We start from the raw sequence: 17,056 nt of genomic DNA, 5'->3' as shown, positions 1-17,056 counted from the left end.
TTCAAACCTCACATCACCAAACACAGCAATGCAGGAAGGCAGGACAGGGAACAGTGTATCTGTTTACTGAAGGTGTTTTTTTGTCCCTATAACAATTCTACTGAAGGACTATTTTGGAATATGGATTTTATGGTTTCAGATCTTCTGCCCACCTCTGCTTAGCGCTCGTTAGCTTAGCGCAGCCTGTTGCTTCCCAGCGACACTCAGATCCTTCCAGACGAGCCGAAAAGCAAATGTCAGCCAATTAGCCGCAGCATGTTCGACCTTTCCTCACACACACCTGAGACTGGGAGCCTCACAGTTAACGCTTTGAGCTCCAACACCATCAGCCTGCGCTGGACTTTCATATGCTAATCGTGCAGCGCTAATTTAGGAGGAGACTTTTGGATGCAGACTAAGAACTGGGACAGATTCTGATCCACATTTGTGAATAACTAATGTTTTAATTAGTGGTCTCAACTGATTAAAAATGTTATCAGATTATTCACAACAATATTTTGTGATTAACTGCGATTAATTGCACTTATTCTGCTTAAGAAGCACATTTTTATAGTAGATATTTAAATGTAAATTAAAGAATGAATGTAAATATGCAGTTATATTTATATTAGTGGTGTCATAGTGAATAGAGGAAACCTTTTTACTTTATCATAAACATCTCAGCTTGGATTTAAGGATTCAGTAAGGATTTGTGAATTAGAACTTTAGAACTATGCTGAGTATAAAAGAGTGTTTTCACACCTGTAGTTGTGAAAGTTTCTATGAGTTTCTATGTTTACTTGTAGTGTTTCTCCCTTTGTTTGGTTTGTTTTCACACAGGCATAAATCTAATCGCACCAAAATGCACACCAATAACACATTCGAGCACATCAGAGTCTCCTCTGATTGGTCAGAGCGTATATCTGTGCAGTGTGAAGCCAATTTAACCCTTGTGTGGTGTTCGGGTCTGTGGGACCCGTTTAGATTTTTCATCAAATGATACTAAAAAAAAAATTTCTAACTCATTTTTTGTGAAAAACATATATCAAAACACATTTTCGATAAACACACACTGTACACCCCCCCTCCTCCCCCACACACATTTATATTACATACAGTATGTTTGGCCAAGGGCTAATAAACATTGCTTCATTTGTAAATTAGAAACTAAACAAATTTTCTACTCATATCTTGAGTTTAATTAATTTTCTTTTACTTTTTATTAAAACACTAATAAAAAAAGAGTAGCACTTTTTGAAAGAAATGTAACATAAGAAAGGTAAAGGGCAAATATTAACCATGTAAGCTGTTTATATTGCTTGCAGTTTAGGTGAAGCAAGCATGTGTAAAGCATTTTAATGTAAAATTGCTTAATTTTGCTGAATTAAATACAAGTAACAAAGTAAACGAGTAACAAAAATATGAACACCATACGAGGGTTAATACAAACTTGCCACTGCACTTTTAAACCACAATATATGCAGTGCACGGACGGTTGAGTGCACATTAAATTCACCAGTGGTTGATACCATGTAGTGGAAAACTGCTGTAAGGTTAATCTATTGTGGGTTAAAGCAGTGGACCCCCTGTTTATGAGCGGATGAGATGGATCAGGTGTTTTGTGAGCAGGGGAAACACTAAAATGTGCAGAGCAGAGGGTCCTCCAGGACCAGGTTTGGAAAAACAGGGAAAGGGGGTGTAAAGCCCCCCAGCATTAAGAGCTCTGAAGCAGTGGAACTGTGTTCTCTTGAGAAATCATACCTTTGGGATGAGGAGGAGTAATGAGTTCATTGGTTTTTTTTTATTGCATTAAAAACAACATGTTTACGTGCAGTACTAGCGCATCTAAAAAAACTGAATAAGTTAATATCGTTGAAAAAAATTACTTTATTTCAGTAATTCAGTTCAAAATGTGAAACTCAAATATTATATAGATGTATTAAACACACAGAGTGATCTATTTTAAGTGTTTATTTCTTTTATTGTTGATAATTATGGTTTAATTAGAATAATTAAAATAATTAGAATATTATATAAGACCAATTGGTGCTTTTGGCCGTGTGGGCTGTGTGCCAAGTCCTGCTGGAAAATGAAATCTGCATCTCTATAAAAGTTGTCAGCAGCAGAGAGAAGCATGAAGTGCTGTAAGATTTTGTGGGAAAACAAAACTGCACTGACTTTAGACTTGATAATAAAACACAGTGGATCAACACCAGGAGATGACAGACATGACTCTCCAAACCATCACTGATCATCAGTAAATTTTACATTTCATTTGTAAATCAAGGGATCAGAGTCTGGAGGAAGAGTGAAGAGACACACAGTCCAAACTGCTCGAGGTCTAGTGTGAAGTTTCCACCAATCAGTGATGGTTTGGAGAGACATGTCTGTCATCTGCTGGTGTTGATCCACTGTGTTTTATTATTAAGTCTAAAGTCAGGGCAGTTTTATTTTCCCACAAAATCTTACAGCACTTCATGCTTCCCTCTGCTGATAACAACTTTTATGGAGATGCAGATTTCATTTTCCAGCAGGAGTTGGTACACTGGGCGGCACGGTGGCGCGGTGGGTAGCACTTCCGCCTCACAGCAAGACGGCCTGGGTTCGATTCCCGGCTGGGGCGACCCGGGTCTTTCTGTGTGGAGTTTGCACGTTCTCCCCGTGTCTGCGTGGGTTTCCTCCGGGTTCTCCGGTTTCCTCCCACAGTCCAAAGACGGCATGTTCAGGCTAATTGGAACTTGATTGAAATTGCCCCTTAGGTGTGAGTGTGCGAGTGAATGTGTCTGTGTGTCTGTCTGTGTCTGTCTGCCCTGCGATGGATTGGCGGCCTGTCCAGGGTGTATCCTGCCTTCCGCCCGATGCCTGCTGGGATAGGCTCCAGCCCCCCCCCCCCCCGCGACCCTTCACGGATAAAGCGGTTGACAATGAGATGAGATGAGTTGGTACACTGCCCACACTGCCAAAAATTAACTGATTTTTGGGTTTTCATTGGCTGTAGATCACTCTTTGTGTTTAATACATCTATATAATATATGAGCTTCACATTTTGAACTGAATTACTGAAATAAAGTAACTTTTCAATTATAGTCACATTTTTTGAGATGCACTATATTTCTGTTTTCTTTTCCGAGTAATACACATGATGGGAGCAACTGATGGGAGCAACTGTCTAACTGCTTGCTTATCAAGAGACAGGATTAAATTAAATTAAATCCAATTAACACTGGAAAAAGGAATAAACAGTAAACTCATTGAAAAGGGGAGGAGCCACAGACTCAACAACCCTTGGTAATCAGTTTACAGCATGGTTCTGGGTTTGATTGACATTATCTTTCTCACGGTGTACAGGTACTGTCCATCATCTTCGACCTCTTTTAGCCCATTGTTTCGCTGAAGTTCACCGCAGGCCAGGCGTCCTCGTCGCTGTCCGTCCTCATCCGTAAAATCCAGCCGCGACCGACAAGAGATATAATTGCGTCTGACAGCGCTCACATTTTCAGCCTGTGTAGCTTCTTTTCTGTCCGATTCCTTTGCTTGTGCTCGCTGTCGGAGCTGATGCTGCTCTTTTTCACCACAACGTCTTTCTCTTTCTCTCGTCTTCATGCTGAATTCGGGAGCTGACACAGTGTCTGCTTTTACCTGCTATTTCCAATTCACCTCTCACTGCTCCTCTGCAGTTAACACTGTTTGTTTAATCATATAAATACAAACTTATTCACAGAGTTAATGTAATGGATTATATTGGCATTCAATTATAGACTGACAGGTACGGGTCTGCTCTTCAGGTGTGTTTTATATGTGTTTTAATGCCACATAAATTAGGAAAACATCTGGATTTAATTTTCTGTACAATAAAAAGTAAACACTAAATGATAACTCATGAACTTTTTGTGTAATTATGTACTACACTGAAAAAAATGACGCGTAAAATTTACTAAAAATAACTTTCTGCATTTGCTTTTTTTAAGTAAATTTAATTTCAGATAAATTTAAGTAACTTCAACTCGGTTTCAAAACTTAATTGTTACATAGAGTAAAAAAGTGAACTGAACTTCAGTCAATCCTTTCTTTTAGTAAACTTACTTAATTACTACTTAATTTCTGCATACAATATAACCTAATTACAATTACTTCATTTATACAACATTACTCAAATAATTTATGATACATAATATATTATAATTCCTAAAATGCAAATATTTTTAGTTAAAACACATATTACACTGTCTCAACAAATGGAGGGCATGTAACACATTCTTTATACTAGTAAACTAAAAATAATGTATTACATGCCATCCATGTGTTGAGACAAAATAAATCTTTAAAATTATGTAAATATTTGAATGTGTGTTTTAATTAAAATTATATAAAATAATATTGTTTAAATTGTAATTAAATTGTAATTAGGTAATATTGTATGCAGAAATGAAGTAAAAGTTCACTTATTTACTCTGTGTAACTCTATTTAAGTCTTAAAACCGAGTTGAAGTTACTTAAACTTACTTGAAGTTACTGAAATTAAATGTACTTAAAAAAAGCAAATGCAGAAACTTTTTTAAAGTAAATTTTATTCATCATTTTTTACGTGTAATGTGTCACGTAACAAGGTTGAAATACTTTTAGTAAATTTAGTTATCTATACTTTACTGGAGTAAGTATTCATATAATTTAAGTAGTTTTACACTAATCAAGCTCCTACGGAAGTATTTAAAGATCTAGTGTCCATAAATATATTGATTGTAAATACTTTTGACACCTTTGTCTGTTTCACTGTGGGTGACAAAAAAATAAGATGTCACAGTATGCTTTAATTTAATTATAATCACATTGTGTAGCTATTAAGGATTTATAACATGTTTAATAACTGTTAAATATTTATAAAAATAATAATAAGGGATGTTTATTAAAGAATGGCTTAGAAAATGTAATTCTTAACTCAGCTTTTCTTTGTGTTTGTACAGAGACATCAAACCAGACAACATCCTACTGGATGAACACGGTGAGTAGCTACATCATCACCTTCTGGATTTGGTCACTAGTGTGTGTATATAGTGTGTTTGTATACAGTGTGTGTGTGTATATACAGTGTGTGTTTGTATACACATCTGTAACAAAGTATTTGCCCCCCTACAGATTTATTTTCCTTTTTTCTTATATATACTCATATTTTTAAGATTATCAAGCACATTTTAATATAAGAGATAACCTGAATAAACCTTTAAAAATCAGTTTTAAAATGAGAATTGCATTTATAAATGGAAAAAAAATATCCAAACCAACCTGGCCCTGTGTGATACTATTTGTATTTGCGCCCCTAAACCTAATAAATGTTTGTGTCACCCTCTTGAGCATTCACGATAACTGGCAATGAGTCTTTCTCATCTCTGTGGATGAATTTTGTTCCACTCTAATTTACAGAAATGTTTTAATTCAGACACATTAGAGGATTTACCATCCACAGCATCTCAATCAGACCTTCATGTAGTTTTTGTTGAGCCATTCAGATCAGAGGTGGACTTGCCGGTGTGCTTTGGGTCATTGTCCTGCTGCCGAACCCAAGTACACCTGAGCTTAAAATCAGGGACTGACGGTTGGATTTTCTCCTTCCTTCAGGATTTTCTAAAAAGAGCATGTATGAATGAATAGTTCCATCAAACTCTAGAGGCAATTGGACAACATGGCGAATATTTTTATCTATAGAACAGAAGGGAATAAATTCATAGCTTCTGTTATTTTTTTACTGTCTTTGGTAAAGACAATTACTCAAAAAAAAAAGAATCAGGATAAATTCGATTTTAATAGCCTTGATTTCAGAAGAAACAATAAATGAGCAGGTGTCCAAATATATATATTTTTTCAGTGGCGTTTTTATGACATCAAACTATAAAATAAATATAAAGGAAAAAAACATCCAAGGCGGTTTATACTGTTTGTAGGCACTTTAGACAAACAGACAGATGGGCAATTATATATATATATAGAGCATAATACTGTACATAGAGAAAGAAGAAAAAGAAGAAGAAGAAGAAGAAGAAGAAAAGACCTTTACCTGAGCTCTTAGCCTGTGTGTATATGTGTGTGTGTGTGTGTGTGTGTGTGTGTGTGTGTGTGTGTGTGTGTGTGTGTGTGTGTAGGTGCATGTGTGTGTGTTGCGTGTGTGTGTGACAGGGTCATAACTCTCTGTACATTAATATTCCTCTCTCATTAACATACTGATTAAGAATGATGAGCTGGGTGGGTTTGCCCTCGTGGGCTTTGTGTCAAACAGCAGCACCTGCTCACCTCAGAGAGGAAACACTCGGATAAAGTTTCCTCCATAAATAACCTTCAACCACACGCTCAGGAGAAAGATCAGTGGAGCACGGGGGCGATCAAATAAAAATCTACTTGTTTTTATGTTTATGATGATTTATAACGCACATGATCAGAAAGATTGTACTTTTACTGCCACTTCAGTACTCTTCTGTACTCTGTAGGGCTCTTTAGTACTCTTCTGTACTTGTCAGTACTCTTCAGTACTCTTTAGCACTCTTCTGTACACTTCTGTACACTTCTGTACACTTCTGTACTCTTAAGTAATCTACTGTACTCTTTAGAACTCTTCAGTATTCTTTTGTATTCTCTTCAGTACTCTTATGTACTCTTTAGTGCTCTTTAGGACTCTTTAGTACTCTTTAGTACCCTCCAGTACTTTTCAGTATTCTTCTTTTGTCTTTGGTACTCTTCAGTACTCTTTAGTACTCTCCAGTGCTCTTTAGCACTGTTTAGTGTTCTTTAATACTCTTCTGTACTCGTCAGTACTCTTTAGTACTCTTCTATACTCTTCAGTACTCTCCAGTACTCTTCTGTTCTCTTTACTACTCTTCTGTACTCTCCAGTAATCTTCTGTAATTTTCTGTATTCTTTAGTACTCTTCAGTACTCTTTAGTACTCTTCTGTACTCTTCAGTATTCTTTTGTATTCTCTTCTGTACTCTTCAGTACTCTTCAGTACTCTTTAGTGCTCTTTAGGACTCTTTAGTACTCTTTAGTACCCTCCAGTACTTTTCAGTATTCTTCTTTTGTCTTTGGTACTCTTCAGTACTCTTTAGTACTCTCCAGTGCTCTTTAGCACTGTTTAGTGTTCTTTAATACTCTTCTGTACTCGTCAGTACTCTTTAGTACTCTTCTATACTCTTCAGTACTCTCCAGTACTCTTCTGTTCTCTTTACTACTCTTCTGTACTCTCCAGTAATCTTCTGTAATTTTCTGTATTCTTTAGTACTCTTCCGTACTCTTTAGTACTCTTCTGTACTCTTCTGTACTCTTCAGTATATTAATGCATGTCTGAGGGTATTCTCACACTTGTTCTGAATAAATAAGTTTGCACCCAGGACCGATTCTAAGGTTGTTTAGAGGAAGAGCTCATTGTCTCTGGTTTGTTTTCACACATAAGAAGCTCCCATATGGAGTCCTGTCACAGAGCTGCTGTAATCCTTAACCCTTAACTATGATCAGATCTAAATTAGAGAAATATGTCAATGATCTTATATCGATTCCTTACCAACACATTTTTCCATCTCTAGTGCCAGCTGTGTGGAGTAATTTAATTATTTGCCAAATTATTATTGCCAAAAAACATACATTCCACCAGACATTACAACATTCATTCGTTTTTGATTAACACTAGTAAGGACATTGTTAATCATTATCATTACAACATTTGTTTAGCTAATGTCTCAATTCATTATTATTTACAACATTGCCAAGCATGAAACAAAAATACTTTAATACTGTCTAAACTAGTGTCAATTAATAATTAGTTTGAGACATTACTTACCATACAAAAGACATTTTGAGCCTGATTAATGAGATTAATGAGATTATCGAGACTATGAGGTTCAAGAGACGTGGTCTTTCTCTGTAGTTTGTTGATATTTGATTGGTTGACAGGACGCTCCCAGTTCCCAGATATGGTCTGTATTGAAGGTCACAGTCTGAATGTTTACATCAGCGTTACGCCACAGGACACAATCAATAGCAGTAATATCACACAGCAGGACTGTCCCTGTTATCAGTTTCCTGTAGTTCATGATGGATGCTGTCTTTGAGGCAAATTAAAATGAAATTGTCCTGCCAAACAGTTTTGCTTAAAGTGCAGATAGTCGTGCACGGACCCCGCCTGCAATAACCAACAATAAATGATGAAAACGATACCCTGCTACTCGATCAATAAAACAGATTCACTTCTGAACAGCCACTTGATTTAAAAACCTCCCAATGGAGAAGATTAGCTGTTAGAAGATTAGCTTGGCTACTTGTGTTGCTGAACACTGTTCAAATTATGCTTTACAAAGCCTTACAAATTAGCTAGGGTGAAGACTCGCGCACACGCCTCCTCCGATACATGTGAAGTCAGACTCCGCCTCTTTGGCGAGTAAGCTCAGGAGGAAAGTGCAGCGACTCGGTTCTTATACATCAGCTCACAGACGCAGCCTTGTGCTGATCCACATCACCCTTGGAGTGATGAGGGGAAAGAGAGAGCGCCATCTATTGTACCCACTCAGAGAGAGCAAAGCCAATTGTGCTCTCTCGGGGATCCAGCAGCTGATGGCAAGCTGCATGATCGGGATTCAAACTAGCAATCTCCCGATCATAGTTGCTGCGGTTTAGCCTGCTGAACCTTTTTAAAATTAATCATTATTACAATGTAGAAAATAAATGAAATGAAGAAAAGAATGAATAAGAAGGTGTTTGGCATCAAAATAGAGTCAAAAAATGTTTTGAGGACCAAAAGTATGATCCATATTATTGATATCAAGAATTTTAACATCATGTTTGTGAACAGAATATTTATAAGTTATCAGTTTTCGCTTTCAGTGTTTTTTTCACAGTTGCTTTTGGTCTTGCTTTCAGGTTGAGAATTTTCTCGCTCCTAGTTTTGACCCTCTTTTTACGGGTGGGTGGGGAATAGTCGGTGATTGGTTGCTGGAAATAAACCCCACCCATTAAGGTAATTCCTTAAAGTCTGCAACTTATGGGAAGTGGACCAGTTCCCATAACGATTAGATCACAGAGGAGCTGCAAAAGTGAAAACTGATTTTTTTTTTATGAAGGTAAAACACAAAACAGAATATTAAACCCTCTATTCAATATTTAATATTCTGTTTACGAACATGATTTTAAAATTCTTGATATCAATAATAGTCCTTTCATTTTCAAATTTTAATTTATTGGTTATGGATTATACTTTTAGTCCTAAAAGCTTTATATCTTCTTTTGACTGGTTTTATTTTTTTGACGTTTGATTGGAACTGTGTATTTTAAAAATTGAATTGAAGCATGCTCCAGTAGGAGCACAGATAGAGTGAACTCGGACTGTTCTCAGTTCAGTTGAGATGCGGCAGGGCTCTGGACGGGGTTATTATTTGTGTTCAGTTGTGAGTGAAGGTGGAGCCGTGGGTCCGGGTGGGTCTGTGCTGCTGTCTGTCACTCGGCTGGAGTTGCGGAGCTGACAGCTTCATAAAATATGGCTCCATTTCCCTGCCTAATGTAGCGTAGAGATGAATATGAAAAATGAAGGAGTCGAGAAGACTGAAGCTTGCAGTCGCTTCCTGACGGAAACGTGACATCACAAACACACAAACACACACACACACACACACACAGATATTTCTGCATGTGGAGGAATTGTCAAAAAGCATTGAATTTTATACATTTACTGCTGTTGATGTATGTACACTGCAGCAATTTCTGACCTTTGGGTTGGTAGGAATCTCCACTCTAACTTTCCAAGAAGTAAAGCTAACTTGTTGGGGCGTTCCAGTTGACATTTACTACCTGGAACCACAGCTGCCACATGGCAACACCCCAGCAACCACCTGAGGCACTGTAGCAACCACCTGGAATATGATATTAACTGCTTTGCCACCAAAAACTCAAGCACTTGCTATTTAACACCATTACAACCACCTGTCAACATGATTGAACGCATCTAGCAACCACCCAGCTACACTATAGTGACACCATAGCAACCACCTGTGTGGCTATGTGATAGCGACCACCTTGGAGCTACGAATTAACACCGTATCAACTGCATGGTAAAAAAACAAAACAATTTTTTTTAAGCCTTAAAAGGGACATATTATGCAAAACTCACTTTTTACATGCTTTTTTACTGCAGCTTATAAACACTCCAAACACCAAAAAAAATCCATCTGTCTGTTTTCTGTAAATTAGTTGAAAGAGTTATGACATTAGAATAAGGAAATTTGCATGCAGAACTGCATGACTCCATTTCATTTTTGATGGACATGTCCCAACATGAACCACTTAAAGGCTAAATGTGTACTTCTGAGAACTTTAGAAATACACAGCAGGACAAGCCAGCAGACTTTGTCTGAGGGAGGGATCTGTATCTACTGTTCGTGGCAAGTCAGGAGACTTTCAAAGAGTTTTGCGCTTCTGTCACAGTTAAGCTTGAACTACTGTAGTTAATCTGTTAGTTGGTTTTAATTAAAATACATCTATAGAGTGTCTATCAAGAATGTTAAGTGTCCTCTCAAAATAAAGTGCAACCAAATTAAAAACACGAATGCTATAAGATATTGGCTCTTTAAATCAGAATTATGTGAGAATTAGTATATTTTTTGCTATGGTGCTCCCCCTACAGGTTTTTGAGTATAATTCACTTTTGCTCCACTGCAGTAAATACAAATTATGATGATTTGAGCACCTTCTGCATGGGTACCTGTACACATGCATTTGTTGACAAGCTGAGAGAAAATAGACATAGCATCTGAAGTGAGAGAAGCATGTGGATCGAGGCAGAAGAAAAAAAAAAGGGATTTTACACTAAATAACTTGGCTTACGCAACATGACACAGTGCTAGAGAGAGATATCATTCAGCTTCACTAAAGTTACATAGTGCAGTAGCTGCATTCTGGACCAGAGTGGAAAAAAGAGATGCTGTTCTCAACCATTACAGTCAAATGGAGCATCAACATAATTCTGAATCTCATATTCTAATCTCAGGACAAAAGAAATGAAGATGGTGAGGGCTGTTAACACTGTGATGAAATTGTCAAATCACCCAGGTCTACTCTCTGTCTCACACACACATTAACCTGTGAAGCATGGTGCATGGTGGTCGGGGCTGCAGAAAGTGCTGACTCACAGGAAGTTGGCGTGTGGGGGCGATTCTCCACCGCTGAGTGAGTTTACTGCTCAACTCTCCAGAGACTAAAAACACATTAACTCCCCAACGTCCTTTAAACCATACTGAGCGACAGAACTCAGAGTTTAGAGAGAGAGAAAGAGAGAAAATATAGAGAGTGGGAGGAAGAGAAGAGAGAGTACAGATAGAGACAGAAATAGGGAGAATTAGGGGAAAAGTGAGAGATAATGTGAAAAGAGAGAGAGAGAGAGACAGAAAAAATGTAGATAGAGAGATAATGGACGCTAGAGAGACATAATGCAAGAAAAAAGAGAGAAATAATGTAGAGGAGGGAAAGGAATAGTGTACAAAGAGAAAAAGATGAGGTGAGATAATAGACGGGTAGTAAAGAGACAATGTAGAGAAAGGAGAGTGATAGTGTATAGGCAAAGAAATAAAAGAAAGAAATAATGGATGGGGTAGTGAAGAAGAGAGGGAGATAATGTAGAGGAGGGAGAGACGGAAAGAGAAAATGGAATGTGTAGAAAACATAAAAAGAGATAATGTGGAGAAAGAAGAGTGATTTGTGTATAGACAAACAAACAGAAAGAGATAATGGGATAAGGTAGTGATAAGACAGAAAGAGATAATGTAGCAGAGAGAGATAATGGGTGTGGTAGTTGAGAGGCAGAAAGAGATAATGTAGGGGATGGAGGAGGATAGTGTTCACAGAAGGAGTGATAGAAAGAGATGATTGAGGAGTGGTGTAGAAACAGAAAGAGATAATGCACAAGAGGGAGAAAGCTAATGTATAGAGGGAAATATGCAGAGAGATAATGGAATATATAGTAAACAGACAAAGATAAAATGTGGATGAGGGAGAATGATAATGTAAAGAAAGAGGGAGATGAAATGAAACAATTGAATGGCTAGTAAAGGCAAATAGATAATGTAGAAGAGGGGGATGCATACTGTATAGAGAGAGATGAAATGAGATAATGGGATGGATAGTAAACATAAAAAGAGATAATTTGGGGGATGAAGAGTGATAATGTATAGTAAAATAAACAGAAAAAGATAATGGATGGGGTGGTGAAGAGACAGATGGAGATAATGTAGAGGAGGGGAGAGATAATGTGAAGAGGGAGAGATCATGTAATGGGTAGTAAAGTGGCAGAGATAATGTAGAGGAGAAAGAGTGATAGTGTATACACAAATAAATAGAAAGAAATAGTTGATAAGGTAGTGAAGAGACAGAAGGAGAAAATACAGAGAAGAAGAAGGGATAATGTATAAAGGGAAAGATGAAAAGAGATGATGGAATGGGTAGTAGACAGACAAAGAGGTAATGAGGACGATGACAAAACAACGAGTTTTTAAAAACCCTCATTTAAAACAAAAACAGGAAGATTTTACTGAGTGAAGAAGAAAAGAGGCAGAAATGAAGAGAGAGGAGAGAGAGAGAGAGATAGAGGGCAAAAGGACAGAACAGAAAGAAGGGTTCTGTGTGTGTGTGTGTGTGTGTGTGTGTGTGTGTGTGTGCAGTAATGCAGTGTAAAATAGTTCAAGCTTGAGGAACAGAGTATTGTGTGTGTGTGTGTGTTTGTGTGTGTGTGTGTGAGTGTGTGTGTGTGTGATTGGTTTGCGTAAGTGATGGCGCCCCTGCACTATACTGCTTAGCATTCACACCAACACACACACACGCACATACACACACACACACACACACTACTGAGAGAAGGAAGAGAAACCTCTCTCTCTCTTGCTTTGTATCGCTCTGTCTATTATCTTATTCTGCATATAAACTCTATAAGTGTCCAAATGTTTGTGGACACCTTGCTAATAAATGCACTAAGTTACATTGCTGACACACACACACACACACACACACACACACACACACACACACACACACACACACTCCCTGCTCCACTTCCCTCACACCCTGAGGAGCTGCAGTAAGGTGAATGCTGGTGGCTACTGCTCACAATGTCACCCCGTTTACCCCCAATAACAGCCATTCTGCCCTACATCTCCAAATAACACAGCAGCTCCACTCACAAGACGGAGGATACACACCATTACACACTCATATACACCCATAAAACACCCATACACACTGATACATACTGCTATACACCCATACACACTGATACATACTGCTATACACCCATACACACTGATACATACTGCTATACACCCATACACACTGATACACACCCATACACACTGATACACACTGATACACACCCATACACACTGATACACACTGATACACACTGATACACACCCATACACACTCATACACACCCATAAAACACCCATACACACTGATACACACTGATACATACTGCTATACACCCATACACACCCATACACACTGATACACACCCATACACACTGATACACACTGATACACACTGATACACACTGATACACACCCATACACACCCATACACACCCATACACACTGATATACACCCATACACACTGATACACACTGATACACACTGATACACACTGATACACACTGATACACACCCATACACACCCATACACACCCATACACACTGATACACACTGATACACACCCATACACACTGATACACACTGATACACACTGATACACACCCATACACACTCATACACACCCATAAAACACCCATACACACTGATACACACTGATACATACTGCTATACACCCATACACACCCATACACACTGATACACACCCATACACACTGATACACACTGATACACACTGATACACACTGATACACACCCATACACACCCATACACACCCATACACACTGATATACACCCATACACACTGATACACACTGATACACACTGATACACACTGATACACACTGATACACACCCATACACACCCATACACACCCATACACACTGATACACACCCATACACACTGATACACACTGATACACACTGATACACACCCATACACACCCATACACACCCATACACACCCATACACACTGATATACACCCATACACACTGATACACACCCATACACACTGATACACACTGATACACACTGATACACACTGATACACACCCATACACACCCATACACACCCATACACACTGATACACACCCATACACACTGATACACACCCATACACACTGATACACACTGATACACACTGATACACACTGATACACACTGATACACACTGATACACACCCATACACACTGATACACACTGATACACACTGATACACACTGATACACACCCATACACACCCATACACACCCATACACACTGATATACACCCATACACACTGATACACACTGATACACACCCATACACACCCATACACACTGATACACACCCATACACACTGATACACACTGATACACACCCATACACACTGATACACACTGATACACACTGATACACACCCATACACACTGATACACACTGATACACACTGATACATACTGCTATACACCCATACACACTGATACACACTGATACACACTGATACACACTGAAACACACATTGATACACTCACCCATACATGCTGATACACACTGATTTACTGATTTTTGTTCTAAATAGACCAATTATGTAATTTAAACATTTATTTAGTTTACCTTAAACAAAAAGACTGTATGTTGCCTAATGTTGTGTATAATGCATCAAATACAATAAATTAACACTTGACTTACATAACCTTATAAACCTGCTGTGTCAAATTTGATACGTTATTTTCAACCAATTTCTACTAAAACAGAGATTATGAAATTATAAGTCATTTCTCATTGCATCAACCCTGTAATTGTTCCTATTGATGTTTCACTTTTTTTTTTAAATGGGCAAAGTTCTTTTTTTAAAACCACATGTGTCCTGTTCCTTAGTAATGGCAATCTGGTAGCATCACTGGAAAGCCCTCTAATGAACAAATTACTGCCCCCTGTTGAATTATCAGTGCACTGCATGGACCTCATTGTATACAGTGGGTTTGGGGAAAAATACAAAAATACAAGGGGAAAAATGTAACACTGCTCACGTGGAGGGCTCAAAATATGGTGTTATAGGGTCATTTATTTCTTGTTATTTCTTGTTTGTTCTCAGGTCACACTCATCTGACTGACTTCAACATCGCTGCTATTGTAAAGGACGACTTAAAAGCAACTTCTATCGCAGGGACAAAGCCATACATGGGTAAGAGCAGCCAAACACTTTCACTTTTTATATCCACTCTACATTTATACTGTCTGAGATGAAGCATGAGGATTAAAAAAAAGAAAAAAACAGGATGAAATGTTAATTCTGACTGATGGAAAAGACAAAGTACGATAAGCATCTAGTAGTAAAATCTGAGGTTTAACAGTGTAAATAAATGTGGAATCACTATTTGGTACAGAGCAGGCCACTGTTGCCCTTCCTATTTATGTGTTGTAACTGCTTATTAATGCTTTATAAACCATTTATAAACCCTTTATAAAGGAGCCTTATTTTAAAGTGGTACCCTAAAGCTCTTTAGTGGCAGGTAGTGGTGTTATCCACTGCGCCACACCAATCACCAATCGCCAATACAGAGGCCTACTATGTTTCAATATAAATATAGATATTTGTCGCCACCTGTTGATAATGTATCACGAATTACCCCTCTATGGCATATGTTTTATTTTGATGATTACACCTTTCCATACCTTACCATACTTATATTTAATTTGTATCTATATTTAATTTAATGTTATATAGTATATCTACAACCAACACAATTATATATGTACAAGTGGGTCACAAATAAAAATATGTACAGTATATATGTGAAAGAATATATAAAGAAGTACTGTAAATTTGGCTGTAAACTTGTCAAAAAAACAGTGTTTTTATTTTTTTCCTTTGTGCAGTTAGACCACTTTTTTATAATAATCATGATGAGTAAGCCGTGGTTATTATCTCAAAAAGTCAAAATCCTTATTCAAATATGATATATCCACAGGGACTCCAAAATATATTCCAAAATATCTATTTTTCCTCCTGAACAATATACTTAACTATGCAATATATCATGATATTTATATTTTGTCCCACACCTAAGAACAGTTAGTCAAAAATACAGGATTATCATGTCTAATTTAGTAGTACTATGACGGATTTCAGTGTTTAGTGGTGATGACAGAGAGAGAAGTGAAGAGAGAGTGAGAAATGATGATGGAGAGATGCTGAGGGAAAGTGGTTTATGTTTATTTTATGAATGAATATGTATGTGGATCCCAAGCTGACAGCAAAAAGTCCTTTTACTGACTAAAATAGAAGCAGGAAAACTAAAACTGCCCAGTTAAAACTATTTTAATCCACATTTATGACTTGAATTTATGAAGTTCTGTCATGTTTCTGTTCTCCTGCAGCTCCGGAGCTTTTCCAGACGTTTGAGGGAACGCATCCAGGATACTCGTTCTCAGTGGACTGGTGGTCTCTGGGAATAACTGCGTACGAACTGCTCAGAGGACAGGTGAGGGTGACGGCTTGGAAACGTGCAAAAATGTATACAGTACATGGTGAGGTGTTATCTTGTGAGTGAAGTTAAACTGAGAGTGGCCAGAGTGATCATGACCTTTAGGCAGTCATGCTGACGATTCTCCAGAAGGGTGCATTATTGGCATTCCTGTTACTTTTTGGAGGAAACTGGTCTAAATTCCACACCAGCAGGATCTTACAAATACAAAATCATATTTGCAGTGAGAAATGTTGTGTGTGGGTAGTAAAATGCCAAATGCAAGTGTACAGAACGTTCAGTGCTGCTGCTATTAAAGTATGATGAGAACAGCTGTTAAAATCATTTCAATAAAAAAAATAAAAATCTGTACTCAGCCAAGGTCTACACACCTACTTCTATGGTGGAGCAGAACAAAGTTGTCAAGTAATAAAGTACAAATACTTTATTATATCTTACTTA

The 17,056-nt window shown here is 37.8% G+C and overlaps 1 protein-coding gene across 1 annotated transcript in view; it reads left to right on the top strand.

Moving 5' to 3' along the window:
- stk32a (serine/threonine kinase 32A) overlaps positions 1-17,056 on the top strand; it is a 62,687-nt gene that overhangs the window by 34,849 nt on the left and 10,782 nt on the right. Inside the window, exons 6-8 of the mRNA XM_049466362.1 lie at positions 4,941-4,978; positions 15,223-15,312; positions 16,509-16,612. Of these exons, the coding sequence (XP_049322319.1) occupies positions 4,941-4,978; positions 15,223-15,312; positions 16,509-16,612 (232 nt within the window). The remainder of the gene's footprint in view (positions 1-4,940; positions 4,979-15,222; positions 15,313-16,508; positions 16,613-17,056) is intronic.

This window comes from Astyanax mexicanus, chromosome 17, assembly GCF_023375975.1.
Source record: "Astyanax mexicanus isolate ESR-SI-001 chromosome 17, AstMex3_surface, whole genome shotgun sequence".
NCBI lineage: Eukaryota > Metazoa > Chordata > Actinopteri > Characiformes > Acestrorhamphidae > Astyanax > Astyanax mexicanus.
Note: the sequence above shows the minus strand (reverse complement) of the source record. Positions and strands in the feature narration are given on the sequence as shown.